This window comes from Scardinius erythrophthalmus (assembly GCF_964197995.2).
Source record: "Scardinius erythrophthalmus genome assembly, chromosome: 6".
In the NCBI taxonomy this organism is placed as follows: Eukaryota; Metazoa; Chordata; class Actinopteri; order Cypriniformes; family Leuciscidae; genus Scardinius; species Scardinius erythrophthalmus.
The window spans coordinates 3,559,899-3,587,407 of record NC_138226.1 but is presented as its reverse complement, the minus strand read 5'-3'; the positions used below and the strand labels follow the sequence as shown (position 1 = coordinate 3,587,407).

General features: G+C 35.5%; 1 protein-coding gene across 1 annotated transcript in view; it reads left to right on the top strand.

Annotated features, from left to right (window-relative positions):
- The window catches only part of baz2bb (bromodomain adjacent to zinc finger domain, 2Bb), a 95,056-nt gene extending 71,703 nt beyond the window's left edge, over nucleotides 1-23,353 (top strand). The window contains exons 21-38 of the mRNA XM_081367777.1: nucleotides 2,322-2,387; nucleotides 2,628-2,768; nucleotides 3,969-4,223; nucleotides 5,818-6,041; nucleotides 7,061-7,135; nucleotides 7,428-7,659; nucleotides 7,888-7,950; nucleotides 9,636-9,780; nucleotides 10,509-11,062; nucleotides 12,099-12,354; nucleotides 13,373-13,528; nucleotides 13,610-13,770; nucleotides 14,741-14,997; nucleotides 18,380-18,515; nucleotides 20,320-20,466; nucleotides 21,291-21,574; nucleotides 21,655-21,798; nucleotides 22,958-23,353. Of these exons, the coding sequence (XP_081223903.1) occupies nucleotides 2,322-2,387; nucleotides 2,628-2,768; nucleotides 3,969-4,223; nucleotides 5,818-6,041; nucleotides 7,061-7,135; nucleotides 7,428-7,659; nucleotides 7,888-7,950; nucleotides 9,636-9,780; nucleotides 10,509-11,062; nucleotides 12,099-12,354; nucleotides 13,373-13,528; nucleotides 13,610-13,770; nucleotides 14,741-14,997; nucleotides 18,380-18,515; nucleotides 20,320-20,466; nucleotides 21,291-21,574; nucleotides 21,655-21,798; nucleotides 22,958-23,135 (3,474 nt within the window). The 3' untranslated portion in view covers nucleotides 23,136-23,353. The remainder of the gene's footprint in view (nucleotides 1-2,321; nucleotides 2,388-2,627; nucleotides 2,769-3,968; nucleotides 4,224-5,817; nucleotides 6,042-7,060; nucleotides 7,136-7,427; nucleotides 7,660-7,887; nucleotides 7,951-9,635; nucleotides 9,781-10,508; nucleotides 11,063-12,098; nucleotides 12,355-13,372; nucleotides 13,529-13,609; nucleotides 13,771-14,740; nucleotides 14,998-18,379; nucleotides 18,516-20,319; nucleotides 20,467-21,290; nucleotides 21,575-21,654; nucleotides 21,799-22,957) is intronic.
- The last annotated feature ends 4,156 nt before the right edge of the window (nucleotides 23,354-27,509 follow it).

The following is a 27,509-nucleotide window of genomic DNA, read 5'->3' as shown; positions in this document are numbered from 1 at the left end:
GGTCTCAGTACGACAATATTATCGTTTATCGCGATAATTTCTTGGACAATTTATCGTCCAGCAAAATTTGTTATCGTGACAGGCCTATTATTTATATACTATTTTAGTGTTTATTCATATTTTGAATTGGAATTTATTTTATATTTTCAGCTTTCATTTGAATTTTAGTTTGATTTAATATTTTTTTGTTTTTATCATTTTTGGTTACACTTTATTTTAAGGTGTCCTTGTTACAGTGTAATCATACATTTAAGCACTGAGTAATAATTATTAACTACATGCACTTACTGTAAAGTTAGGGTTTGGTTTAGGGTTAATTGGGTGTAATTATGCACAATTTATAGTAATTATGTGTAACAAGGACACCTGTAAAATAAAGTGTTACCTAATTTTTTTATGTATGTCTATTTAGCTTTATTTTTATTTTTAAATTTCTAGTATTTCATATTAAACTAAACTTCTTTTATATATATATATATATATATATATATATATTTATTTCTCCAGATTTATTTCATTTAAAGAAAGCCTGTTTTAATAGTTTTAGTTAAAAACAACACTGTCATACAGTACTGAAAAGAATTTATTAAAGTAGTTCAATCCAATTTGTTTTACCTGATAATTGTGTTTATGCTAGATATTTTACATGCAAATTAGAGAGCCATTTGTTAAGCAACATGCTAAACTCTATTGAAATCAGTTGAGTCAAGTCTCCTCTTCACGTGTGTGGAGTGCTGTTTATATGAAGGACGTGGAGGGTTTGGTTTCGGTTAGGATGCAGCTCACGGTTTTGGAACAGAGTCATAATCTAAATATCTGTGAACAGACATCAGTCACGAGATCTCCACCAGTGCCGGTGGCGACCGCGCTGCTTCATATCATCAAGCCTATCATAAACATCCATCCTGATTCGTGCTTGTTCTTCATTTGTTCGTGATATTTAACAAGATCCAGCCCCTGTGTTGATTTAGATTTAAAACGGACAATAAAAAATCTCCTAAAGATTATGGGAGAAGTATAAGGTGTCACTCAGCAGCTGAAACCAGTTTTCCGTCTGGATCATTGTGTAATTGGGAACTGCTTTAAAGTCTTGATATACTGAGAAAGTTTCGAGACTTCTCTTCCTGTCTGTCCTGCACTAAAGACCTCCATCTGCCCGTAGAAGCCTGAAGCTTAATCTGTAACACCTGGAATAACTTTCCGGCAGATGTTTAGGAACTGACCAACTGACCCGCGCTGGTTAACAGATCTGTTAGCCCGTCTGAAGGCACGTTCACACCATAACTATAACTATAAACTATAACTATATCAGCGTCCACACCAGCACACAATATCGTTCTGTTTATTTTGTCGCCTGTCGCTTTAAATGCTCAAGCTCTTAAGATGGATTCTGATTGGCTGTCCATGTTTTTATTCTTCATCAGCAGGAAGAAATCGCTCTGAAAGTGATTTCTCATCGCTGATATAGTTATAGTTTCGGTGTGGACTTTATAATATTTAGATATATAAAGTCATGCTCATTGTTGTGAACAGCCTTCAGACGGACTGATCTCTGCACCTTCATGCTTCAGCTGTGTTTCAGTGTTCAGGAGACTGACGTCTGACATCCGTTTTCTTCTTTCTTTTATTCTGTCTTATTTTATTTGTTCATTCATATTCTTTCATCTTCACTCTGAATTTCATGATTTTGTTCACTTTCTCTTTTTTCTTTTTTTTTTTATGTTCTTCTGTTCATTATTTTTTGCACTTTTCTTTTGTTTGCTCTTTCATTTTTTTCTCTTTTGTTTTTTCTTATTTTTCGTACCTTTTATTTTTTCTTTCTTTTGCTTTTTCTTTCTTTTGTTTGTTCTTTCTTTCGGTCATTATTTCTTTCTTTTGTTCTTGCATTTGTTTTTTCTTTGTTTTTTTTCTCATTTATTTTTTCTGATATGTTGTTTTCTTTAGATCTTTTGCTGTTCCATTATTTAATTTTGTTTGTTTGTTCTTTATTTTGTTTAGTTTGTTCTTTCTTTTTTGTGCTTTCATGGGTTTATTTTCTTGTTCATTCATTCATTGTTCTTTCATTCTTTTGTTTTTATTTTTTCTACCTTTTTATTTCTTGTTTGTTTTGTTTACCTAATTTTTTTTCTTTCGTAATTTTATATGTTCCTTCTTTCATTCCATCTTGTTTTGATGATTTTTTTTTGTCTGTCTGTTTTAGTAATTAATCATTTTGGTCATTTTGTTTACATTTTTTGTTTGTTCTTTCCCTCTTTCCTATGTAGTTTTGTTTGGTCTTTCGTTTGTTTGTTCTTTCTCTAATGTCTCCGTGTTTGTTGTAGGAGCGGGAGAGACATCGGCAGCATGTGATGTTGATGAAGGCGGTGGAGGCCCGGAAGAAAGCTGAGGTGTGTTATACAGCTCCTTTTATCAGTTCATCATTCTCTTTTACCCCTCCTTTCCATTCTCCATCTATTTGTCTCCCATTACTCACTATTTCCTCTTATGCTCCATCTCATCATCTCTCTTTCAATGTCTCTTTTCTCCTCTCATTATCCTTCCACTCAATCACATAGACTATTATTATTATCAATCAGTCTCCATGATGGCACACGAGGTTTGTTATCTCTTCAAAAATGTTTCTGCAGGAGAAGGAGCGACTGAAACAGGAGAAACGAGATGAGAAACGATTGAACAAGGAGCGCAAACTGGAGATCAGGCGGCTTGAGCTGGAAATGGCCAAAGAGCTGAACAAACCCACCGAAGACATGTGTCTGTCGGACCTGAAGGTGAATCACACACTTTTTTTTTTTTGCACAAGCAAATTTAAACGTTAAGATTTCTGTATTATTTGTGTCATTAAACTTTAAAGTGTAACTCTTGCCAAAATGCAACCTAGGGTCTTTTTGTGAATCTACCTGAGGCAAACATTCATTTAAAAGCATAATTAGAATGGAAACGCCATTTTTAAGTTTGACCGTATTTTCGTTTTCGGTTATATTGCCTTGTGAATGGGAGTGCTTGGGGCACGACTATGATCGCATCAAATACCTCTATTTTTAAACACTAAGAAGGCTCGACACAACATGAAACTTTGCTGGAAGTATCACCAGGGGCTCTACACATGAACTCCAGCATTGAGAACATTGTTTGTGTAACACAGAGTTTACTAAAAATAAATATTTTGAACAACTCACTGTCTCTGTGTCCGCCGGCATTTTGACAGTCAAAACTAGTCGATCTCCGAATACGAATGAACTGACTTTTATTAAATTTTAGTATTGTTTCTTATTATGAGGATCCTTTTTCAAATACAAGGTCAATATTGATTTTCACTAACGACAAAACAACAAATGATCCGTGAATTTATATGGAACTAAGCTTTAGGAGCTTTCCATCTTTACTCTCCTCCCTGTTACGTTGCATTCGGAGATCGACTATTTTTGACTGTCAAAATGCCGGCGGACACAAATCTTGCTTTTTAGTAAACTCTGTGTACACAAACAATGTTCTCAATGCTGGAGTTCATGTGTAGAGCCTCTGGTGATACTTCCAGCAAAGTTTCATGTTGTGTCGAGCCTTCTTAGTGTTTTAAAAATAGAGATATTTGATGCGATCATAGTCGTTCCCCAAGCACTCCCATTCAAAAGGCAATTTGACCGAAAACAAAAATACAATAAAACTTAAAAGTGGCGTTTCCATTCTAATTATGCTTTTACACGAAAGTTCGCCTCGGGTAAATTAACAAAAAGACCCTAGGTTGCATTTTGGCGAGAATTACCCTTTAAGTAATCAGATTACGTTTCCTGTAGTTGACAATCAAATAGCATCCACCTTGTGACATATAAACCACACAGAAAGGTCCTAGCAGCCATCCAGAACAAAGCATACAATCAAAACAGATTCATAAAGCTATGCTTCAAAAGCAAGGGAGAAAAGATGAGCCTTGAGATGAATTATAAGTACTTTATAATTTTGTCCATGTTCAGCCTCTGCCAGCGCTGTCACGGATCTCCGGTCTGGTGTTGCCGGGAGGATGTTTCTCAGACTGTCTAATGGTGATGCAGTTCCTGCGCTGTTTTGGAAAGGTCCTGGGGTTTGACCTCAGCGCTGACGTGCCGTCGCTCGGCGTGCTGCAGGCAGGGCTGCTGAATGTGGGTGACAGCATGGGCTTCATCCAAGACCTGCTGGTGCGCATGCTGTCTGCTGCTGTGTGTGACCCAGGACTCCCTGCAGGACACAGGGTGAGAGGAGAGCTGCTATACTGTGTGCTTGGATTTGTCTGGATTCCAGCTCTGATCACTGGGTATTGAATGAGTTCACATGTTTGCGGCACAATTGTTGTATAATTTCAAGCTTTTAAGCCTTCAGATCAAAAGATTTTTGCGATCATGAGAAACACAAATGTATTTTTATTAAATTATTTATGTATTTTAGGGGTTTTATTTACATCTAAAAAGGGGTTAAATTTTATATATATATATATATATATCATTCAATCAATTAAAAAAATAACTAATTAATCACAGATTCTTCTGTAATTAATCGCGATTAATATATTTTTATATTGTAATAATTTCACATTTTATCTCCAAATTAATGTAATGTATTCAGTCAAGAGCAGTGAGTGATTTTCTCTTTTTCTTTTGTTCTTTGATTATCCCTAATGACAGACAGTAGCAGGTTTATTAGGCTGCTGTCACTTTAAGACCTGACACACATGACGCGGATCTGACACATTTTCTCTCATTTTCAACTCTTTACATTCAAGACTTAATTTAACTAATTTAAGACTGTGGCTGTGAGGATACTCGAAAAAAACTATGCATTTTGGCATAATTTTGTGTTTTTTTGTCTGTTTAAGCGCTTTTAAGTCGTGTGTGTGTGTCAGTACTGCACTACATTCTCTTTTGTGTCTTGTTGCGCTTGAATGGTTTAAAAGCATTTGCATGAATAAGAGCGTGATCATATAATGTAATAATATAATGATAGCCAAATGATGACAGAAAAAAGGATGCCTCGTTAATTACATTAAACATTTTTAATGCGTTTGTTACGTCCCTGTGGTTGTGCGTGTCTCTCTCTCTCTGACATTATTATATGCAATTATATTTTTGACGACACTAATAAACTGCAAATAAATCAAATAAATTGCGTGCGTTAACACATTCATTTTGACAACCCTAATATATTTACTTACTTTTAAAAAAGCAAAGCAGTAATTGATGGAAAATGGCCTGAAATTTTAGTTAGTTACTTAGTTATTAAGTTGAATGTTTACAGCACTTAAGCTCCACTATTGCATGATAGTTTATTAAATATCTTTATTACATAAATATATATTTCCACGTCAAAGACAAATGGAGAACCATTTACTGTACCTTACACTTGGAACAAATAGCCTGATATATTATTAGATTAGCAATTATATTGAATGATTTTATTTATTTATTTATTTTAAAATCTCCTCAAGTGTACATGTATGTTAAAGTCTGTAGACTCAGTCTGGTTCTCTTGTATTCCTCGCTCACAGTCAGTTCCTGCTGCTCTTCTTTAAGCATGGTTTTCTTTGTGGCTTCAAGCGCAATATCTCCAATAAAGAGCAAGAATTCAGTTCAGCCCCTCAGCAGATTTCCTGTGCTAATCTCACATGCGTTCACAGTCTTCATAAAAAGCCTTTTGCTCCTCCTAAGAAACTCCTAAATTAACCGACTTAACCGTACCTTTCAATTACCATGATAATTCAGTTCCCTTTCAACACTATCTCGCGGCCTTTGTCACACCAAATTCCTCATTGTATCACTTTGTTCTTTTGTTTGGGTGTTTTGAACATTTCAGGCTAAGACGGCTCTGGGAGACCATGTGACTAACATCGGCTTGAACCGGCACAATGTTTCTGAGGTGCTACAGATCTTTATGGAAGCTCACTGTGGACAGACTGAGCTAGCATCGCTGGCCGAGAGCTTGAAGACCAAAGCTTTCCAGGCCCACACACCCTCTCAGAAAGCCACTATACTGGCCTTCCTGGTCAATGAGCTGTCCTGCAGCAAGACTGTGGTCAGGTGGGCTAGCATTAGCTCTGCATGCTTATGGTAGAACTGAAGTGTAAAACTGATTGGTGTAGAAACAATTTTTCCTCATAAATTGCTACTATTTTTCACAAATTATTGCACGAATAGGCAAGTAACACTTTGAATTCAACATGAAAACCTTTCCCTTAATGTTTAATATGGTTATTTGTGCATGTACAGTCCAAATAGAGTGGATATGTTCAGAAAACACTTGCCTGAAACGCATATCTGTGACCTGGCTACATCACCATGTTAAATATTTGCATAATGCGCACCTACTGGCTGCTTTGGCCCGCCATCAAACGGTTGATCAATGGACATTTTTGGACTTCCGATATCGACACCGTAGTTATCATACATATAATACTGTTTATAGCTGCTTGTGAAGCCTGAGAAGCTGAAACCCAATTGTAAGGGGCGTTACCTACACGCGCTCTAAGCAGATGGCCAATCACAACAGACTGGGCCAGCTGACCAATCAGAGCAGACTAGGCTTTTCAGAAAGGCAGGCTTTAAAGAGCTTTTGTAGTGTTTCAGGCAGACGGTGAAAAGAGGTGCTGCAGCAATGTACAATATAAGGAAAAATTATGTTGTTTTTTTTACTTTAAATCATGTAAATATTTTCTAGCAGACCCAAAAATATAAGTTTACAAACTCATAACATGGGCACTTTAATATATACGTATAATAAAAAAAAAATCTTGTTTTAAATACAAATCTCCAAAAATGTAACTATTTGTCAATTTTATTTTTTATTATTTTATGTAATTTTTCTTGGTTTAAGGATTTTTATACACATTTATTTGGTTTACTGGAATTTAATGGAGTAAAAAAATGGTTATTAGAATATCAACCTTTTTTTTTTTTTATTTCCTATATATCATGATATACTACTATTACTGTGATGTAAAATTACAATGTAAGATTTTGGTCGTACAGCCTGACTCTGTACTGTAGGTGCTTATAATTATATTGTGTTTAATGCATACAATTCATTTTCTTTATCACAGTGAGATTGACAAAAACATTGACAACATGACCAACCTGCGTCGAGACAAATGGGTGATTGAGGGGAACCTGCGAAAGTAAGACACTGGTTTACGCCCATCACATAAACACACGTATTTCCTTCCTCTGATAATGTAAAACACACACTAATGGATCGCTATCATGGATCGCACATAGTGGACACTAGTCTAGTTTTCACTAGTTTTTTATGATTTTTATTCATAAAAACAGAATGAAATTTATTTATACAGAATAAAAACCTACACTTACACTTTTTCTGTGTTCAGGAAATGCAAACCTAGTTTTAATGTGATTATTATGTTTTGGTTCGATTGCAATGCATGCTTTATTTTGGCCGTTGTTGTACAGACTGAGGAGCATCTACGCTAAGAGGACGGGAAAGCGAGAAAGCAGTGTTGGAGGAGAGGAGGGTCAAGCAGCTGGTACGCCTGTGAACAGCCGTAAACGCAAGCGCAAAGGAGGGGAGAGTGATGATGATGATGAGGAAGATGATGACAGCGATGAACATGGAGAGGAGGACGAAGACGAAGATGATTTTGGTGGGAAGAAAGAGAAGAAAGCCGAGGCGTGTGAAGATGAGGTAGAGCGTGACTCTGAATGTATCATTGTGTAAAGGTCATGTATAATGATATGCCCCCATATAGGCTAAGATATTTCCTCCAGTATTTCTGCTGTAATTAAAACAAAGCTTCTTGTTTTCGTTCTTTACTATTAACAGAAACCACTGTTTTAGTACTCTGCTTGAGTAGAATGTCTGCTCTCAGTGTTGGTTGATTTGTTACGATATATTAAGAGCTGCTTTTTGCAGGATGAAGGTGATCAATCCACAAGCATTGAGGAGCTGGAGAAACAGATTGAGAAGCTCAGCAAGGTAAACAAGCATCAGCAAGAGGATCCTAAGGCGCCGAGATACTCACTGCGAAGTTCTTTCATTCTGTGCTCAGGGGTAAAAAGTTGGAAAATATATGACCCTGGATCACGTCACCAGTCTCGAGTCGCACGGGTATATTTGTGGCAATAGCCAACAATACATTGTATGGGTCAAAATTATCGATTTTTCTTTTATGCCAAAAATCATTAGGATATTAAGTAAAGATCATGTTCCATAACGGATTAACGGATGAATGTGACAGTTGTCTACTACAATTGTTTCACATACATAACACGTTGTTCCATTTGTTTCACCCACCCATTATTCCATTTGTTCGTTTTGTTTCACATAACATGGTTCCATTTGTTTCAAATAACATGGTTCCATTTGTTTGATTTGTTTCACCCAACACATCGTTCCATTTGTTTCACAACACATTATTCGATTTGTTTCAAATAACATTATTCGATTTTTCAAATAACATTGTTCCATTCAAACAAATGGAATTTTTCAAATTCCATTTGTTTGAATTGTTCCGTTTGTTTCACATAACACATTGTTACATTTGTTTCACCCACCCATTATTCCATTTGTTCGATTTGTTTCACAACACATTATTCGATTTGTTTCAAATAACATGGTTCCATTTGTTTGAATTGTTCCGTTTGTTTTACATAACACATTGTTCCATTTGTTTTACATAACACATTGTTCCATTTGTTTTACATAACACATTGTTCCATTTGTTTTACATAACACATTGTTCCATTTGTTTTACATAACACATTGTTCCATTTGTTTTACATAACACATTATTCCATTTGTTTCACAACACATTATTCGATTTGTTTCAAATAACATGGTTCAATTTGTTTGAATTGTTCCATTTGTTTGATTTGTTTCAGATAACACATTGTTTCATTTGTTTCACCCAACACATCGTTCCATTTATTCGTTTTTTCACCCAACACATTATTCCGTTTGTTTTTTTGTTTGTTTTTTGTACAGTTAACTTAACTACATAAGTTAACATGAACTGATAATGAATTGCACTTCTTTAGCATTTATTAATCTTTGTTAATGTTAATTTCAACATTTACTGATACATTATTAAAATCAAAAGTTGTAATAGTTAACATTAGTTAATGCACTGTGAACTAACATGAACAAACAATGAACAGCTGTATTTTTATTAACTAACGTTAACAAATATTAATAAATACAGTAACAAATGTATTGCTCATGGTTATGTTCATGTCAGTTAATACATTAACTAATGTTGTGTTACCCACATAATACATTAGACACTGTTCCATTTGTTTCACCTAACACGAGACGCTGTAACAAATGTAATTTAAATGTTCATGAAGCATGGCAAATATAGAACAAAAAGGAAATATAGAACAAAGTTATTAAGAAAAAGAAAGCAACACACCACAGGCAAAATCTCATTAAATTCATTAAAAACAAATGTCCTCTACAGAGGACAAAAATGAATAGCTGGGTCCCAGGAGGATAACATGCCTATACTTGCTTTACCGAAATGTAGGATACTAAATGTGCTAAAAGGACAGATGCACTTGCACCTTTCCAAACACAAAGCAAATATTTTCAGTAAAGAGAGAAAAAGTATTGAATGAAATAGATACAATGGTCTCAACGATTTTAACCTTGGTTTCTTACAGCAACAGACTCAGATCCGCCGGAAGCTGTTCGAGGCTTCTCACTCCCTGCGCTCCGTGATGTTCGGTCAGGACCGCTATAAAAGACGCTTCTGGGTTCTGCCGCAGTGTGGCGGGATCTTTGTGGAGGCGCTGGAGAGTGGAGAGGGTGAGAACGACAGAATGAGATTAAGACTAAGGCATCTTCTAAAGGACTGATCCCTCAGTTACAAGCTTACAGGAAACATCCTGGAAAAGACAGAAAATGGGTGGAATAGTTCAAATGGGTGTATTTTTGTGTATGGGTGTATTTAGAAAACTCTTTTCTATTTGAATATATAGTAAAATGTAATTAATTCCTGTGATCAAAGCTGAATTTTCAGCATCATTACTCCAGTCTTCAGTGTCACATGATCCTTCAGAAATCATTCTTATTATGCAGATTTGCAGATGTTGAAAACAGTTGTGTGCAATTTATTTTTCAGGATTCTTTGATGAATAGAAGGTTCAAAAGAACAGCATTTATCTGAAATAGAAAGCTTTTGTAACATTATAAATGTCTTTACTCTCACTTTTGATCACTTTAATGCATCCTTGCTGAATAAAAGTATTAATTTCTTTTATCCCCCCTTTATTAAATTATTCTTTAATAAAGTTCTTTTGATGTTTGATGTTCTTTTGAATATAAGCAATATTATAATATGCAAGGAATATTTAAGCAATATTTAAGCACTATATAAAATATTATATTATTTCCCTTTTTTTTTTGGAGGGAAGATGTTGACTTTTTCTTTACAGTTTTTTTTATTATTATTTTTCTTAATAAATATTATTTTATTGGAACTCTCCATTGTATAAATGTACTGCTGCTGCTGCTGATATCTTGTGTTCCTTCAGGTCCAGTGGAGTTGCAGAGAGAGCGTGAGAGGTTGAAGAACGCTCACCTCGTCCAGGTTAAAGTGGAGCCGGCGGAGGAACCTGATGAAAAATACGGCTCCGCTGAGGTGAAACGTGAACTCCCGCAGGATCTAGATTCACTTAACCTCTTCCTACAGAAACCTGGTTCCTTCTCCAAGCTCAGCAAGCTGTTGGAAGTGGCCAAGATGTCCTCCGAGGTCTCTTGTCGCCAAAACGGCAGTCCAAAACAGCAGAATACATTAACCAGCATCCCTGATCCTGATCACCCTTGTGTCCTCAACAACACTTACCTCACTAATGCCCAGCAGCAGATCCGTAACGACCAGCTCTACAAGGTCTTGACCGAGAGGAACGCTCATTGGTTCAGTCTTGTGCCACGCACTCCATGTGACGCCTCATCTCTGACTGAAGGTCCACATTCAGCGTCATCATCTTCCTCACCACAAACGTCCAATGGCAGAGCCCGATCCCCGTTTGCCACCTGTCCGTCCAGCACTGCGGGAACCAATAACTGTTCATTAGCAGCACTGCGGGTATGATCGCGAGGACCAGGGAATCCCAAACTTTTTTTAGTCAGCCAAACTCACTGATTTTAAGTTAATATTTAGATCAAATATTAAGATAAAATAGAAAAAAATTAGTGTTTTATTTAGATTTGTTTTATTTGTTAATTATTTAACACATATATAGGGCTTATAATAATAATAATAATAATAATAACATAACATTGTTTTAACTATAAAACTATTTTACTATAAAAATGTTAATTATATTATTATGTAAATATATCACAGTTGTAAATAACAATTGTTTAAAATGTATTAATTATTTTTAGTAATTATACTTTACACTGCAATTTACAATACTAATATTAATATATTAAATTCTTCACTTTCAAGCATTCAAATCCTAAAGCTTTTATTTTTGCTTATTATTATTATTATATAATATATTATGTAAATAGATTACTGTTGTAAATGACAATTGTCCTGTAAAATATTTTTTTTTATATTTGATCATTTTAATTTGATAATTTGATTTAGTTTTACACTGAAAGTTACAATACTAATATTTACTTCAATGCTATACAATACGATACTAATATTTATGATACATAATTCCCTTAAATGTTCAAATCCTAAAAATTCCCAGTAAAATGTTGAAAACTTCTGTCAACATAAATGCTGGAAATTACGTTAATGTAAATAAAGTAATCCTAGTGCACATTGCAAACTCCCAAAATGCACATTAAGCTCACTGCACATACAGAGATGGAGTTATAGACTATATACTTATTTAAATCACAGCCTTTGATTTGATAATCGAACTACGCTAAATTGCATTTTCAGTTTTATCTCAATTATTTGTGCAGCCACATGTATTTATTACACGTTACTACATGTACTTACTGTAGTAATAACAGTAAATTTTGCGAACCAGCTGCAGTTCCCTCATGAAGCTCCCGGGGTTAGCGAAGCCCTCATTTGGGAAACCCTGGTTGTAAAACTGTTTGTTCTGCTCTTTTTGTGTGTGTGTTCTTTGACTATAATAGCTCCTCTGTGTTTGCAGATGAAGTCTGGCGTGCCCATAATAGATCTGCCGTTCTATGATTGGTCCAATGGAAATCTGAGTCCAAATGTGACGTTCTCTGGGATTTCCATGGCCCAGATTCCCGCACTCTCAGAGGGCAATGCAAACGCCAATGTGAGCATCAGTAAAAGCAATTCCCCTGATTCTCCAGTGGAGAAACCTCTCTCCACACCCTCACCTGCTATCGAGGTGGCTAGAAATCAGGATTACCCATCACCTCAACCTATTCCTGAAGGTGAGACTGGGACGACATCTTGAGTGTGTTATTAAGAGTTTTAATATGATTTACTTTTGATGTATGATTTACTTTTTTGAATCAGTTGAAAGTCTCTGACTGAATCGATACAAAGTTCTGATTGAAGGTTCATTTACGTCATCACTCAAAAATCTACATTAGATGTTGAAAAGGTGCCATTTTTCCAAGTATTGTGCCAAGTATTTTAGTAAAAAATTTATATATATGAAAGACAGTGTATAATAAATAAAATAAAAAAGATTTGATCTTTTTAATTTGATAATTAAATTAAATATATATGAAAAATATATATTTAATAATTTATAATAATAATGAATAATAAAAAAAATATATTTTTTATTTTTTTTACACTACCATTTAACATTTTTGGCTCAGTAAGATTTTATAGTTTTTGAAAGAAGCCTCTTATTCTGAAATATTACAATTTAAATAACTGTTTCCTATTGTAATGTATTTTCAAATGTAATATATTCCTGTGATCAAAGCTGAATTTTCAGCATCATTACTCCAGTCTTCAGTGTCACATGATCCTTCAGAAATCATTCTAATATGATTTGATGCTCAAGAAACATTTCTTATTATTATCAATGTTGAAAATAATTTATATAATAAATCATTGATAATAATTTTTTTCATGCATTCTTTAATGAAAAGAAAGTTCAAATGAACAGCATTCTGATAGAAATATGTGTAATGTTATAAATGTCTTTACTGTCACATGATCATTTTAATGCATCTTACTAAATAAATGTATTAAAAAAAATTACATTTCAACTATTATATTAATATACAATATTACTTGTAAAATACTTGTATTTTAACATTAATAGATTTATTAAACATTTTAAATCTACTTTTTTTCATTATAATGACTGTTTTATACTCTAATTGAAATAAAGCCGTTGAAATGTGAAAAATATGTATATTTATGTTTTTACATTTATATTTATGTGCATGTGGCCCAGTAAACCTGTGTAAATGCATGTTTGTGTTGTAGAGATGTTGACTGGCTGGTGGAAGGTGACGGACATTGAGGAGTTACGATCCATAGAGAAAGCATGCCATTCCCGAGGAATCCGAGAGAAACAGCTCCAGAAACAGCTGCAGAAACACATGGATTACATCGGCCAGGTCTGCAGCAGGAACAGAGATGGTTGGTGATGCTCTTTGTGTCCATTAAAGGCTGTTTGAAATGCTTTGAGTGCAGCGCTCTTAGTTTGTGCTCTTCGTCTAGTCACTGTAATCGACGTCTCTGAGCTGGAGGAGAATCAGGTCTCTGAGGACACCGTCCAGAGCTGGTGTGTGGAAGAACAGGCCATGGACATGGACATCGGTGTCCTGCAACAGGTCGAGGAACTGGAACACAAAGTCACTTCAGCCAGTCTGCAGGTTAAGGTGGGAAATCTTTATTTTTGGCCATCTTTTCTTGTCTATGCATATAAGAGGATTCACATTTTAACCCTATAAAGCCTACTGTATCATATTTGGCCTCTAAATGATCAACATGATCATAACTTTGCTGAAAACCTGTCGCACACAGTCTACTACATGCCGTCTGTCGTCTGATTGATAGTGCATGCTTTTTTTATAAAGTAAAGTTCCTTTTAGTATAATTGTATTTGTATAATTGACTGATTTTTATATAGTAAATGTAAGAATAACTTTAAATGGTCAGTAATATTTCAAGATGAACACTTATTGGACTGAAGCAACTTTAATTGATTTGTTTTTTTTTTTGTATCAAATGTTTAATTGTATCAAATATGCTCCATCAGGCTTCTGAGGAATGTTAATTCTCTAAATCATCATTGCATTGCATTGCATTATATGTTTTAAAACTACAGAGTTTTGATCATAAAACTAGGCATTTAAATATAATTTCTTAAAAACATTATTGGGAGATATAGAGTGACAACTGAAATTCAAATGCATTAAATGCAAGTATCTGCTGTACTGTTATAAAGATCTCATTGATTTACATTACAAGCGATCAGAATTTCATCTTTTTGGCCATTATAAATATAAGCAACTGCACCAAACTGCATATTTTTAAAATAATAAAACTGAGATGTTTTTCTTTTTCCCCTCCAAGAATGAGTTCCATATTCTCACTATATCATACTATATGAGTATGCATACTATATTCTATATGCATCAAATATGATGCTCAACAGTATGCATGCATATTTAAGATTATTTAAAAATAAAATGGCTAAAGGTTCAATAAACGGTTCCATTAAAAAAAATAATAATAATAATCAGACTTTTATATCATGTCAGGCTTATGTCAGTGTTAAAAATGTCTGTGTTCTGAACTGCAGTAAGTAAAAACAAAAAAACAATAAGCATTATATTTGTTTCACAGGGCTGGATGCATCCAGTTCCACAGTCACAAAGTGAAGACCTGGTCTATTACGAGCACAAACCCGTCGTGGACATCGTGCGTCATGCGAACAATCCTCTGGATATGGCAGTGACGCGTCTGGCAGAGCTGGAGAGGAACATTGAGCGAAGGTATCTGAAGAGCCCTTTAAGCAGCACCATTCAGATCAGACTGGATAACGTGGGCACGGTCTCAGTACCGGCCCCTGCGCCATCACCTGCTAGAGCTGATGGTGACGGGTAGGTCATCCAGATTCAAGCCAGCTCCTCACTCGCTTCCTCTCTGGAGTCTGCCTCTCTTCATGCTTTACTTTCGCTGTGTGCATCTGTGGGTTTATGGTTGTGGTGTCCGTTTCCCATTTACATGAAGCATGGGCATGAGGCGCTATCACCATAACCACAGCCTCAATATAACCCGTCATCTGCTTTACACAAACACGTACTTCTTGAAAAGGCTTCCACAAAAAGGGTACTAAATACAGCCTTAAACTCTTAAAAAAATTATATTAATAATAATTGGAATAATTTAGGAACATTTTAATAATATTTTAATGATTTAATTATTTTAGTTTGTTATGAATAATAATAATAGTTGTTGGTAATTATAATATATAATTTATTTATTTTAACCACGAATAGTCAGTGAAAAGAGATGCTATTTTCTAGGTAAACTTTTTTAATTAAGATCTGTTGCTACAACAAGTTTACAAATTTAGCCTAAATTAGCTTAGTAGGGAAGCAAAATATTGGTTTGTAGTCACTGATCAACCTTTATAGTATTTCCGATAAAATACAATACAAATAATATTATGTAAATAATTATACATAAATGTTATTAAATAAGTAATATTAAATAAAAGGGTTTGCTGACTAACATCTAATAGTTCTCACAACAACAACAAAATATGATAATGATTAATTTTAGCATAAATCAAGACATCACTAAGTAGAGAATTGAGATCAAATGTTGGTTTGTAGTTACTGACAGTGTTATTGTTGTATCATTGAGTGTGTGTGTGTATATATATATATATATGTATATATGTGTGTGTGTGTGTGTGTGTGTGTGTGTGTGTGTGTGTGTGTGTGTGTGTGTGTGTATATATATATATATATATATATATATATATATATATATATATATATATATATATATATATTTATATTATTTTTTTATATATATTTATTTTCTGGTTCAATTAATTTTAATTCAATTAATTTTGTTGTGTGTTTGTCCTGTTTTTAAAATGTGTCTATATAGTTTTTATTTCAGTTTTAGCTTTAACTATTTTAGTACATTAAGTTAACTAAATGAAAATTAGAAATGTTGTCTCGGGTTTTTATATTTTATTTAATTTTATTTTTATTTCAAGTAACGAAAATGTTTTTTAATGTTTTTACTTTTAGTTGACTATAATAAACCCTAGTTACCGATCAGCTTACATGTTCCGTAAAATATAATAATATTTGATAATATTACATGAATAATTTAAATAATAATATCTTATTATATAAAATAATAGGGTTTACAGACTAAACTCCAATAGTTCTTACAACAAAAATTATTTTGGAAAAAAAATAAAATGTCCCATTACTGTTTTTTAAACCGTAATGGGACACCTAAATAAACCCTATTTGTGGAAATGCCAAAACATTTCTGAATCTGAATGCTCATTCAGCTTGTGCACTGTGGTTATTATCAGCATGAATGTGGGTTATTAATCAGTTCATGTTTTTTCTGTAAGACAGTCATATCCAGGCTCCAAAATTAACATGCACTAAATCAGAATAAAAATTGCCATATTGATTTACTCGCCAGTTAGCTGGTAACTTTATTAGAAACTACATGGTTTAAACCAAGTTGATGATAATCTGCAAGGAAAGACTGCTAAATAATTGCATATTTTAAATAAATAAAAAATGCAAAATACAGTTTCATGGCCAATAAGAAATATTTATGGCCTGTAAATGCTGTCACAATTGGTAGAAGTGGCAAGAAGTTAATTTTGGACCCTGGTCATATTGTTTAAAGTGCCCCATTATGCTTTTTAGGATATTATCTTTAATGCAGTGTGTAATATAGCTGTTTGTGAATGTAAAGGTCTGAAGAGTTTCAAAGATCGAAGTGCAGATAAAGTAAGTTATTGTCTCCTAAAAGAAATAACTGAATCTGAACTGAACAGATGAATTTGCATAATGCCAGTCTATGGACTTCATTATCATTAGCTGCTGTTGAAAAACTTGTACTTTGACCCTCAAACACTGTAGTTGTAGCTGAGACCTGAAGAGTGTGGTTCATGTTGTCGACATATCTGCAAAAGCAAATCCACTTTGATGCACTTCAAAACGATGAGACTCGCGCTGGAATTGATACAGAAAAACGGCACTTTCGTTACTGTTCGTATCACTGTGTATCAAGAGCTGACGAAGAGCTGAAATTCAGATATGGTAATGGATGTTTGGTTTCTGGCACGTGCTGTAAGCGGTCGACCAATCACAACAGACTGGGCCATCTGACCAATCAGAGCAGAGTACACCAATCACAACAGACTGGGCCATCTGACCAATCAGAGCAGAGTAGACCAATCACAACAGACTGGGCCATCTGACCAATCAGAGCAGAGTAGACCAATCACAACAGACTGGGCCATCTGACCAATCAGAGCAGAGTAGACCAATCACAACAGACTGGGGCATCTGACCAATCAGAGCAGAGTAGACCAATCACAGCAGACTGGGCCATCTGACCAATCAGAGCAGAGTAGACCAATCACAGCAGACTGGGCCATCTGACCAATCAGAGCAGAGTAGACCAATCACAACAGACTGGGCCATCTGAACAATCAGAGCAGAGTAGACCAATCACAACAGACTGGGCCATCTGACCAATCAGAGCAGAGTAGACCAATCACAACAGACTGGGCCATCTGACCAATCAGAGCAGAGTAGACCAATCACAACAGACTGGGCCATCTGACCAATCAGAGCAGAGTAGACCAATCACAGCAGACTGGGCCATCTGACCAATCAGAGCAGAGTAGACCAATCACAACAGACTGGGCCATCTGACCAATCAGAGCAGAGTAGACCAATTACAACAGACTGGGCCATCTGACCAATCAGAGCAGAGTAGACCAATCACAACAGACTGGGCCATCTGACCAATCAGAGCAGAGTAGACCAATCACAACAGACTGGACCATCTGACCAATCAGAGCAGAGTAGACCAATCACAGCAGACTGGGCCATCTGACCAATCAGAGCAGAGTAGACCAATCACAGCAGACTGGGCCATCTGACCAATCAGAGCAGAGTAGACCAATCACAACAGACTGGGCCATCAGACCAATCAGAGCAGAGTAGACCAATCACAACAGACTGGGCCATCAGACCAATCAGAGCAGAGAAGGCTCTAGAAAAGGAGGAGTTAAGAGAGACCAAATCCTTTATCAAACATTTCAGACTAATTAGAGAAATTAGGTGATGCTGCAATGTATATTATGAGACCTGGTAGGAGACCTGCAAAACAAAATTAGGAGTCTTTAAAGTAGCATAATGGGGGCACTTTAAAAAGATGTTTTTCTTCTGAGCAGTGTGTAGTACCGTGATCTCTCTCTGGCAGGGCTGAGGAAGATGTGGCTCCAGGAATGAGGCAGTGGCGTAAAGCTCTCAGCGAGGTGCGCAGTGCGAGTCAGCTCTCGCTCTGTGTTCAGCAGCTGCAGAAGTCCATCGCCTGGGAGAGATCCATCATGAAAGTGGTGAGTGTGCGGAGAAGTGCTGCAGTTTGTGGAGCTTTCACTGTGCTTTAGAGGAATTGTTTAGGGGCTTTCGCACCTTTTCATAGTTCCTAGAACTATTGGCGGAAGTACCCGGATTTTGGCGTGTTCGCACCGCAGGAACTAGGAATGATTTTAGCTCTAGGACTAAAAGAACTAATTTAGCTCCTACTTCAGAGTCAGGTCTAAACCAGTACTATCCACATTATTGCTACGCCCCATGACGCTTTGCGCGAATTATGGGTTTAACTTCCGTTAAGCTGTAAACAATCAGTGAAAGACTAGCTGTATGGACGCAATAATATATATTTTTAAACTGTGTACAATGACATTACATTATTCTACTCATCCTTCAACCATTGAACATTAAAAGGACATTTAAAAGTGTAAAAGCATCAACAAGGTACTTTCAACAGACCATGAATAACCCAAAAAGCATGAATCTTTCCAAAGCAAAATCTTTTAAGTTTGACCGTATTTTCGTTTTCGGTCAAATTGCCTTTTGAACGGGAGTGCTCGGGACACTTCTATGATCGCATCACAAATCGCTATTTTTAAAACACTAAGAAGGCTCGACACAACATGAAACTGTGCTGGAAGTCTCACCTGAGGCTCTACACATGAACTCCAGCATTGAGAACATTGTTGTGAACACAGAGTTTACTAAAAATAAAGATTTTGAACAGCTCACTGTCTCTGTGTCCGCCGGCATTTTGACAGTCAAAAATAGTCAGGGAGGAGAGTAAAGATGGAAAGCTCCTAAAGCTTAGTTCCATATAAATTCACGGATCATTTGTTGTTTTGTCGTCAGTAAAAATCAATATTGACCTTGTATTTGAAAAAGGATCCTCATATAAGAAGCAATACTAAAATTCAGAGTCAGTTCATTCGCATTCGGAGATCGACTAGTTTTGACTGTCAAAATGCGGCGGACACAGAGACAGTGAGTTGATCAAAATCTTTTTTTTAAGTAAACTCTGTGTACACACACAATGTTCTCAATGCTGGAGTTCATGTGTAGAGCCTCTGGACATCTTAAGCCCTATTTGGAAGGGACTAGTGTATCATGGAGAGGAGGGGTAAAGTAATTATTACCAGAGATTCTCTGTGATTTTAGTCCTGTCCGAATGTGCATCTCAGTAATAATTACGGACAATGTCAGTGAAGATTACGGCGACTTTTACCTTCAGTAAAAAGGTCCGGAAAAATGACCTCAGGTGATACTAATCCCGTGCGAATAGACCCGCTGTTAATATGTACGTAAATATTTCGTCATTTCGTGTTTAAAAGTAGTTTTCAAGTATGGAAACGCTTTAAAAAGCATTGAGTTGCGTTCTAGACGCTGGGACGAGTCTGTGGCAAAACTCAAGTGTTTCTCACACACCATTCAGATCAGAGAGAAGATCGAACCCTCTTTTAGTGTTAGATAAGAGCCTTTCACCAACACAATCCAATCTGAAGTTCATTAATACATCGTTCAACCGGACATAACTGTTTTATATATATAAATATAGGTTATATGTGTTTGTGCACGTGATATCAGGAAGCAGCGTAACACACACATGACGACAGGAGTCACGGCGATGCGCAAATCGAGTCACTCTCCCACTTCTGCTAGTTTACTGAGATCTCTGATCCCGTGCGAATTGGCCAGTAATATTACAGACGTCCTGTGGTAAAATTACATTACTCCATCTACCCTTGTAAAGTTAATCCCGTCCGAATCAGGCTTTAGTTAGTTTAGTAGACTTTGAGTGAAGTAATCCTGCATGTGTTTATCGCTCAGTACTGTCAGATCTGCCATAAGGGGGACAACGAGGAGCTCCTGCTGCTGTGTGACGGATGTGAAAAAGGCTGCCACACGTACTGCCATAAACCCAAGATCACCACCATACCAGACGGAGACTGGTTCTGCCCGGCCTGCATATCCCAGGTGAAGATCATTAACACTACCTTTGATGAGACCTTCTGTCTGGAAAGTTAATGTCTTTCCAAACCATATGCAGGGTGTTTTTTGTCATTGAAAACATGGAATTTCTGAAGAAACTTTATACAAAATGGTAGTTCATAATGACCAAAAACCACAATAAAAGTATTATAAAAGTAGACATGTGGCTTGTGTTTTTAAGCCATTACCAGCCGTTCAATGGTGTAAAATGTGGCACAACACATTGATGTCATTTTTATATATATATATATATATATATATATATATATATATATATATATATATATATATATATATATATATATATATATATATATATACATAGGGTAACTAAAGGCACCAGGGTGGCGGTGCCACCGGCTTGGGCCCGTCATCGCTGCTCGCAGCTATATTTTTTATTTGTCATTTCAAAACAAAAAAAGTCACTGTTTGTATTTAAATCGGCAAATGCTTACGAGTCTATGATTGGATCATGATTATCAGTTTCTAGAATGTTATATGTTTGGCAACAGTTCTTCTGACCCTAATTGATGGAGTGTGTAGCTTTTCATTTCTTAATTAGGACCAAGTATTGGTGAATCAGTGGAGAACTCGACTGAGATTCCACTTAAAACCATAAATGTTTTATTCCTTCCAATTCCTCTTATCCAGTTCCAATTCACGTGCATCCCTGAATATACTTATACGTGTATAAAAGCTCCCTAAATGATACAGAATGAGCATCTTAACTGCAATAGTGAAGGGATCAGAGTCTTTGGCTTGTGTTTGGACATTTTATTTCCTCACTGAATCATTTTGGCTCTGTGTAGGCGAGCAGTCAGTCCCTGAAGACCAAGAAGCCCTTGAACCGCTCGAGCGGAGGCCTGAGGAAACCTGCCGAGGCCAAACGCCACAGGAAAACATCTGTAGCCGGAGACAACTCGGAGGACGATTCAGGCAGCGCCAACAGCACTCCCAAAAAAGTGTCAAAGGAAATAAAAAAGAGAAGGACAGAGGAGAATCCTTCCCCAAACCCAGCAAAGCAAGAGAGTCCAGCGTGTGTGAAGAAACCCAAAACCGTCAGAGATGACAGTAAAGACTTGGCCATGTGCAGGTACAGTAGCCCGAAACCCTGCAGAAGTAGTTATATTTGGATGTGCATATGAATCAGATGTCTTTGATTTGGTTCATTAGGATACTCTTGGCTGAGCTGGAAAGCCATCAGGACGCCGGGCCGTTTCTGACACCCGTCAACTCAAAATCTGTGCCAGGATACCGCAAGGTCATCAAGAAGCCCATGGACTTCTCCACTATCAGAGACAAACTCATCAGCGGCCAGTGGGTATCACTAGAATATTAACTAGTCATTTATATTGATGGAGGGAACACACTCTACATGGTATTATTAAACATGGTACTAAAGGTTTCTGATGCTGAAATTAAAGTTATTAGTTGGGCTGGACACTAATATTAAAGCTAAAGATATTTCTATAAAGATAAATAAATATTTATATATATTTGACCATATTTTCAGACTTTGTGCAATACTTATTGCCATAATAAAATATTTGTTGTTTTATATTATTTAAAAAAAATGTTTTTACTTTATTTATTTACTTTTATTATTTAATTTTATTTTTCTGTTTTTTTTTTCTTCCCAATGGAACCAAACAGTCATTATAGTCAAGTAGATTCAAAATTAATAATTATTTTTATTATATTTGTTTTTGTTCTTTTTGTTCAACATTTTTTTTCAATGGAACTATAATTTTAACCATAGTCATTTTTATATTTGACTAATAACAATAATTGTTATTATTTGTTTGTTTTTTGTGTTTAATTTTAATAACAAAATTCCAAACAAATAACCAAACAGTCATTATAGTCAAGTAGATTCAAAACATTTGACAAATAATAATTTTTTATTTTTTTTTATCTTTTTATGTGTTAAATTTATTTTTCATTTAATTTTATTTTATTTTCAATGGAACCATAATTTTAACCAAACAGTCATTGTAGTCAAGCAGATTCAAAATAATTCATAGAAAAAGTAAAATAGTAAAAATCTAGTTAATAATAATAATAATAATAATAATAATAATAATAATAGGCATACTTAAATTAGGCATAATAATACATATCTGGTGAACCACAATAGAAGTTTTTTTTGTTTGTAATTTTCTTACCTAAACATTCAATTACAGTTAACTAGTTGCATTGTGAGTGAGTGTTTCTAACAATCTGGTTTCTAACCATCTCTTGATATTTTATTCCTCTTTTGGAAAGTCAAATAAATGCTATCGTGGAGCAAATGGGAATGCAAAAATTATATTTGTTGTAGTTTCCATTCACCGCTATAAAAACATACCCAACTATGACGATGTGAAAAGGATCCATGTTTACTACCAGCAAAATGATTGTGAATGTTTGATTCAACATCCAGTGTGTGTTGTTCAGAATTAGCTTTTGTAATCACATTTGACCTTTCTTATTGCAGGTACATGAACCTTGAGACTTTTATTATCGATGTGAACCTGGTGTTCGATAACTGTGAGAAGTTCAACGAGGATAATTCCGACATTGGACGAGCGGGACACGCGATGAGAAGGTTTTTCCAGAGGAGATGGACCGAGCTGTTGAGGCAGAACTCCCTGAAACCGGGTCTCGACACATGAGACATGTCGAAGAGTCACTCGGACCAGCATTACACACCGAATCACCTCATTCACATTGACCTTTGGTTTGTTGGAGGACACACATATATCAAGTACAGGGACAACCGAGAGCAAAAGAACTTTTCTTTCAGCGCTTTCGAAAATATCCTTCCACTACCTGTAAATATATTTGGGGATTTTTTTTTGTTTTTGTTTTTTAAATAAACATTAATATTATAGTGAATGTACTGTATTTAATTATTTATGACTTAAAAAGGTCTTCACTTTCTAAGAAAAGGCACACAAAAAAGAAACTGCTTCAATGGATGTGTTTTTCATTATCAAATATGGAAGAAAAAGAAAAAAAAAACATTAAAATAAGGAAAAAATTAAATGTTTACATAAATCTGAGCTCCTTGGGTGTCAGAAGATCAATTATGATTACGTTATAAAACTGCATTCATGTACGTTTTGAATCACAAAGTCCAAAACGCATAGCCTATATATAACGACTATTAATGTTTAATATTGGTTGTTAATATTGTATCTGTGCGCACAAGACTCCAGGCATCCAGTATTGTTTATACCTTTTAAATAGTTGTATCTTTTCATATGTTTTAATACGGCAAATCCAGTGTATTGACAGTTCTGTGCAGCACATCGGCCGGTCGGGGCACTTTCTGAAAACAGCAGTGCCTTTCAAAACACACCGTTTTTGTCCTTTAAAACTCCTCGAACCTCAGTCTGAACTCCACCAGTGTTCATCCAGTGCTTGCTGTGGTTATCATCACGATTGCTCATATACGAGACAATAAAACGGGTGAAAAATCCCACCTAAAACATATCAGATATGTATGGAAGCTTGTTTCCGCCACAAAATAAAACATTTTGTGATAATTGTACATTTGTGATTAAAAGATAATTGCGACTTTTTATCTCACATTTGCGAGTTTACATCTCAGAATTGCGAGATATAAGGTCAGAATTGCGTGAAATAGTCGCAATTGCGTGAAATAAAGTCGCAATTGCGTGATATAAAGTCAGAATTGCGAGATATAAAGTCAGAACTGTGAGATATAAAGTCAGAATTGCGAGATATAAAGTCAGAATTCCGTGAAATAGTCAATTGCGTGTTATAAAGTCAGAATTGCGAGATATAAAGTTAGAATTGCGTGAAATAAAGTCAGAATTGCGTGAAATAAAGTCGCAATTGCGTGAAATAAAGTCGCAATTGCGTGAAATAAAGTCGCTATTGCGTGATGTAAAGTCAGAATTGCAAGATATAGTCAGAATTACGAGATATAAAGTCAGAATTCTGACTTTTTTTCTCGCAATTGCGGCTTTATATCACGCAATTCTGACTTTACAACACGCAATTGCGACTTTATTGCACGCAATTCTGACTTTATATCTCCCAACTGCGACTTTATTTCTCAGAATTGCGACTCTATATCTCGCAATTGCGACTTTATTTCTCAGAATTGCAACTTTATCTCGCAATTGCGACTTTATTTCTCAGAATTGCGACTCTATATCTCGCAATTGCAACTTTATTTCTCACAATTCTGACTTCATATCTCGCAATTCGGAGAAAAAAAGTCACAATTGTGAGATAAAAAGTCGCAATTATTATTATTTATTTATTATTCAGTGGCGGGAACAAGCTTCCATAGATATGGGCTTTTCTGACTAGGAATAGAAAGCGAGCGCATAGTAACACCGTTGTGGCAGCAGTTTCTGCATGTGCAAAAAATGCTGCTGCAATTAAACAAAAAAACTAGTTTACATTATATTTATTCTGAGGTATTTCTCTCGGTTTGCCTCGATCAGACACGGCGTCTCCACGATAGATAGCTAGCAGTGTTTTTTATGTAATTAAAGTCAGAATACTTGAATTATCTTGTGTAAAGATGATATTGCAATGAAGGTGTAGCGTTGTGTTTTGTAGGAGTTTTATTTTTCTCTAGTTTGTGTTGAATACTTAATAAAATGTTTTGAAGCAACCCTGGTTGTGTTTATACTGTATACTGTTGATGCTGAATGATCTTTGCATCACTATAAAGCACACAGTGATTGGTTCAGTAATCATCTGTATTTCTTTATGTGTGTGTCTTCTTCTCCTCTCACCTCGATCTTCTCCTGCAACAGACATATAAATCTCTCCATTGACCCGTCACTGTTTGTAAAGCTCTGATATGATAACCTTATGAGTGGAAACTATCTTGAGTCCCAGGCAACAGATTCGGTCATGTGACTTTCCTGCAGTCATACAGAAAGTGTTGCGAGAGGAGCGTTCAGAGAGCAGCGCTTCAATAATCATCCTCTTTTCAATTTTAACATTGATCTAGTTTTTTTGTAAATTTGCAGTGCTGTCAATACAGAGAACAACGACAAAAATCGGTGTTGCCTACACGTGTTATCCTCTTTTTAAAATTTGCACCCTGTTGACTTCAATGGGGCAAGTACTAAACCTGCTTTTAGCCTCTTAACATCCTTGATGTGTCATTACAAGTGCACAGCTAATGTGAGTGATTCCTTCTGAGTGATCACGGGTGAATCTGACTGCAGTAGATGTAAAAGATATTAATAAAAATTATGTTATTTCAGCCAGCGCACATACCTGTATTTTCTTCCTGTTTTCGGTCGAAGTCCATAGTAATCGATTGTCGAGTTCACGCGCGTGATCATAGGTAACTAAACCTATGCGTGTGAACTCGACAATCAAAATATACTGTCTTTATGTTGTTTCTACATTAATTTGCAGATTGAATGTGAAATTATTACAAAAAAAGTGCAATAACCCTATATGGGGCAGAATAGTTACTTAGTTAATATTAAAATAAATGCTTTTTAAATTTTATTTCAAGGTGTCACCACTGTACATTATGCGTTTACATAATTATTTTTTAAAAGTGTGTGTGTATATATATATATATATATATATATATATATATATATATATATATATATATATATATATATATATATATTAAAGAATGCGATTTATTGTTTATTTAGTCTGTTTAATGTGTGTAACCTGTAGATGGGAACGCTCCTGGCCTGCTGTTTCTCCCCGGTGGACAGATGTTCGGGAGAACTTCACATCTGGACACACACTCTGGGTCCTTTACACACACACACACACACACACACACACACACACACACACACACACACACAGACACACAGAGAAGCACATGATCTAGGAGTCAACTTCTGCCCTCAAATGAGCATTGGTAAAACAACCAATATGTGAGCCTGGATCACAAAACCAGTCACGAGTCGCACGGGTATATACAACAATCCATTGTATGGGTCAAAATTATCGATTTTTCTTTTATGCCAAAAATCATGAGGATATTAAGTAAAGATCATGTTCCATGAAGATATTTAGCAAATTTCCTACCGTAAATATATAAAACATTTATTTTTGTGAGTGAATGCAGCACAATCGCCAACATAAATGAACAACTTTAAAGGAGATTTTCTCAATGTTTCGATTTTTTTGCACCCTCAGATTCCAGATTTTCAATAGTTGTATCTCGGCCAAATATTGTCCTAACAAACCATACATCAATGGAAATCTTATTTATTCAGCTTACAGATTATGTATACATCTCAATTTCAGAAAATGTACCCATGTGACTGGTTTTGTGGTCCAGGGCCACATATAAACTCTCTCTCTGCTGTAGATTATTAGTATAACGACCCCCTCTGCTGGGGAGAGATGGGTTTTCCTGATGTGATGTGGGAAACTGGGAAAGTCTCACACATCCTGACATTAGTCTTGTGGAACGAACTATTTTACATGAAGCCGCATCTAGACAACACATGGAAACATGTCAGTTACTGTCGGTTACTGTCTTCCTGTCTAAAGCTTTTGTTGTTGTATTTGTCCATAAATAATACATCAGAACTAACAAATATAAACTCAAAAATATTAACATACAGTTTGCAGTCAACAGCCAGAATTGACCTTGAATTTGAGCTTAAACTGAAACATCTTGGCCTGTGCTTGCATTATTTGCTGTCCCGTGTTTGCGGATGAATTAAAGTCTGGACGGCGCTAAAGTGAGTCAACATAAACTGAAAACCTGTTCAGACTTCATGGCAATTAACCAAAGTCTGGCTGAACAACACTGAATGAGTAATTTAAAGAGATTTGAAATGCTTTTGTCTCAGTCACATCAGTCCTAAACTGTCTTTCTGTTCACGTCCATCTGTTCAGGATTATTGTTGTTTATACATGTACAGGTGAAACTCGAAACATTAGAATATCGTGCAAAAGTTCATTTATTTCAGTAATTCAACTTAGAAGGTGAAACTAATATATTATATAGACTCAATACATGCAAAGTGTGATATTTCAAGCCTTTATTTGTTATAATTTTGATG